General features: G+C 48.5%; 1 protein-coding gene across 1 annotated transcript; it reads left to right on the top strand.

The window, feature by feature from the left end:
• Positions 1-422: 422 nt before the first annotated feature.
• Positions 423-1,990, top strand: LOC147788788 (uncharacterized). Its single transcript, XM_087118754.1, has 3 exons — positions 423-1,085; positions 1,142-1,337; positions 1,632-1,990. Exons 1-3 carry the CDS (start codon positions 423-425, stop codon positions 1,988-1,990), a joined length of 1,218 nt encoding a protein of 405 aa, XP_086974880.1.
• The last annotated feature ends 791 nt before the right edge of the window (positions 1,991-2,781 follow it).

The following is a 2,781-nucleotide window of genomic DNA, read 5'->3' as shown; positions in this document are numbered from 1 at the left end:
ACCAAAGAGACACGAACCGTATGTAGGGCCAGGACCTAGAAGGGGAAGAAGAGAGAAAGTCCAGGACACCTCGGTTCCAACACCTGAAGAGGAACAACCTGATTTCAGGAGGAGGTTGGGGATATGCCCCAAACTAGCGAGGGGACGGTACCACAGCCATCAAGATCAAAAAGACGCCGAATGAAGGCCAAGGCCCGAAGACTGCTTGATACACCCCCTGCTACTCCCTTCTCCGAAGAGGCCCCATCGGATCCAACCCCGTGTACAGCAGTCCCGCTAAACCAGCCATTAGCCATGCCCTTAGCTGAGATGTTTCAGACGTTCATGATGACGTCAATGGAAAATTAGGCTCTGACGAACCAGATGATTCAAACCATGATGTCTAATCAGTCAACGGGCAAGGGGGCAAGGATTCAGGGACTATGACTGTGGAGTCCCGCTACTTAAGAGATTTCCAGAGGCATAAACCGCCTTCCATTGACGGAGGCAAGATGGATCCCATTGCCGCTGAGAACTGGCTAGAGGCCATAGAAACGGCCTTCCATTTTATGAACTGCCCACCAAAGTATGAAGTCCATTGTGGGACATATATGCCGAAAGGAGAAGCACAGTTCTGGTGGAAAGGTGCTCAGAAAACCATAGTACCACAAGGAGAGTTTATTACATGGTGTCAGTTTAAAGACGCATACCTCCACAAATACTACCCAATCACTGCCAGAGTGAAAATGCAGGCAGCGTTCCTTGCATTGAAACAGGGAGATAGATCTGTGGAGGATTATGACTTGGAGTTCAATAGGCTGGCAAGGTTTTCTCCAGCCTATGTTAGTTCTGAGGAGTTGAAGGGCGAACGATTTATCGCTGGCCTGAGGGAAGAACTAAGGGGGAATGTGGCGTCCCAGTCATCCTTTGTCTATACGAAAGCTCTTCAAGTGGCGACCCTGCTCGACTCGCCCCGTACCAACAAGCTACAGTTGGGAATAGCACAATCATCCCACACTGCAGCCCATGGAAAGGGGACATACCCTAGCCACCCCAGAACTGGCAGACCACCCTGTGGCCGCACTGATAGGCGAAGGAGAGCCCCGGTACGAAACATGACCTTGTGTCCTAATTGTCGGCATCCTCACACGGGGGAATGCAGAGCAGGAACTGGCGCCTGCTACAGATGCGGCAGGTAGGGCACTTTGCAGTGGATTGCTCTCAGAGAAACGATCAGCGTGTCAACCTGCCTGCAATACAGCATCAGAGGGGCCAAGCTGGCCAACATCAGCAGGGGCAAGCTGTAGCCCATGCAACAACAGCCAGGCAAGCTGACCAGCCTGACGTAGTTGTCACAGGTACGCTACCCATATTTTGTCATCTTGCATTAGTGTTGTTTGATTCGGGTTCGACACATTCATTCGTATCTAAAGAGTTTGTAGAGCTAGCACATCTAGAGAAAGAACTTTTAGAAATTACCCTATCAGTGTCTACCCCTGCTCACGAGCTGTTGCTAGCTACCCATAGGGTTAAGGGAGGTGGAGTAACAATAGCAGGGCGTGTCATCGAAGCTACACTGATAGTGTTAAGCATGCAAGACTTCGATGTCATCTTGGGTATAGATTGACTAGGTGAGAATCGCGTTTTGATAGATTGCGAGACTCGAATAGTGACTCTCAGGCTCCCGTCAGGGGAAAGCTTTACCTATAAGGGAGCCATTTCCAAAGGTGTCCCGAGCGTCATAACCTCGCTAAGGGCTAAGAAGTTGATTCGTAGTGGCGCAAGTGCATTTCTAGCCAGCGTGACCTTAGATAATAGTAACAAAAATAAAACCTCATCGGTACACATCGTCAGGGAGTTCGTAGATGTCTTTCCGAAGGATCTGCCAGGTTTGCCCCCAGCTAGGGAAGTCGATTTTGGGATTGATTTAGAACCAGAAACGGTGCTGATCTCCAAGGCACCTTACAGGATGGCACCTGCAGAACTCAGGGAATTGAAGGAACAGTTATAGGAGTTGTTGGATAAGGGTTTCATTCGATCCAGTGTATCACCTTGGGGAGCCTCTGTTCTGTTTGTCAAGAAGAAGGACAGGTCCATGCGGTTGTGTATTGATTACAGGGAATTAAACAAGGTCACTATAAAGAATAAATACCCTCTCCCGAGAATTGACGACCTGTTTGATCAGCTATAGGGAGCAACAGTCTTCTCGAAAATCGACCTAAGGTTGGGGTATCATTAGTTGAGGGTCAGAGAAGGGGATATACCCAAGACAGCATTCAGAAGTCGTTATGGACATTACGAGTTCCTCATTATGTCCTTTGGCCTTACCAATGCACCAGCCGTTTTCATGGAACTAATGAACAGGGTGTTTAAGGAATTCTTAGACACCTTTGTCATAGTGTTCATCGACGACATTCTGGTATACTCCAAGTCAGAGGCAGATCTTGAAATACACCTCAGAAAAGTCTTGACAATACTGAGAGCCCAGCAGTTGTATGCCAAGTTCTCTAAGTGTGAGTTTTGGTTGTCTGAAGTTGCATTTCTGGGTCACGTGGTGTCAAGCAAGGGGATTACAATGGACCCAGCTAAGATAGAAGCAGTGATGAGGTGGCCACAGCCGACCACAGTCACAGAGGTGAGGAGTTTTCTTGGGCTAGCTGGTTATTACAGAAGGTTTGTTCAGGATTTCTCCAAAATTTCCTCAGCGCTGACTCAGCTAACCAAGAAGGGCAAGCCCTTTGCTTGGACTCCAGCTTGCTAACAGAGTTTCAAGGAAATCAAGAAGAGGTTGGTAACTGCACC

Source organism: Cucurbita pepo, chromosome 16 (assembly GCF_057944985.1).
Source record: "Cucurbita pepo subsp. pepo isolate OVF chromosome 16, ASM5794498v1, whole genome shotgun sequence".
Classification (NCBI taxonomy): domain Eukaryota; kingdom Viridiplantae; phylum Streptophyta; class Magnoliopsida; order Cucurbitales; family Cucurbitaceae; genus Cucurbita; species Cucurbita pepo.
This window is presented reverse-complemented; position numbering and strand designations above follow the sequence as displayed.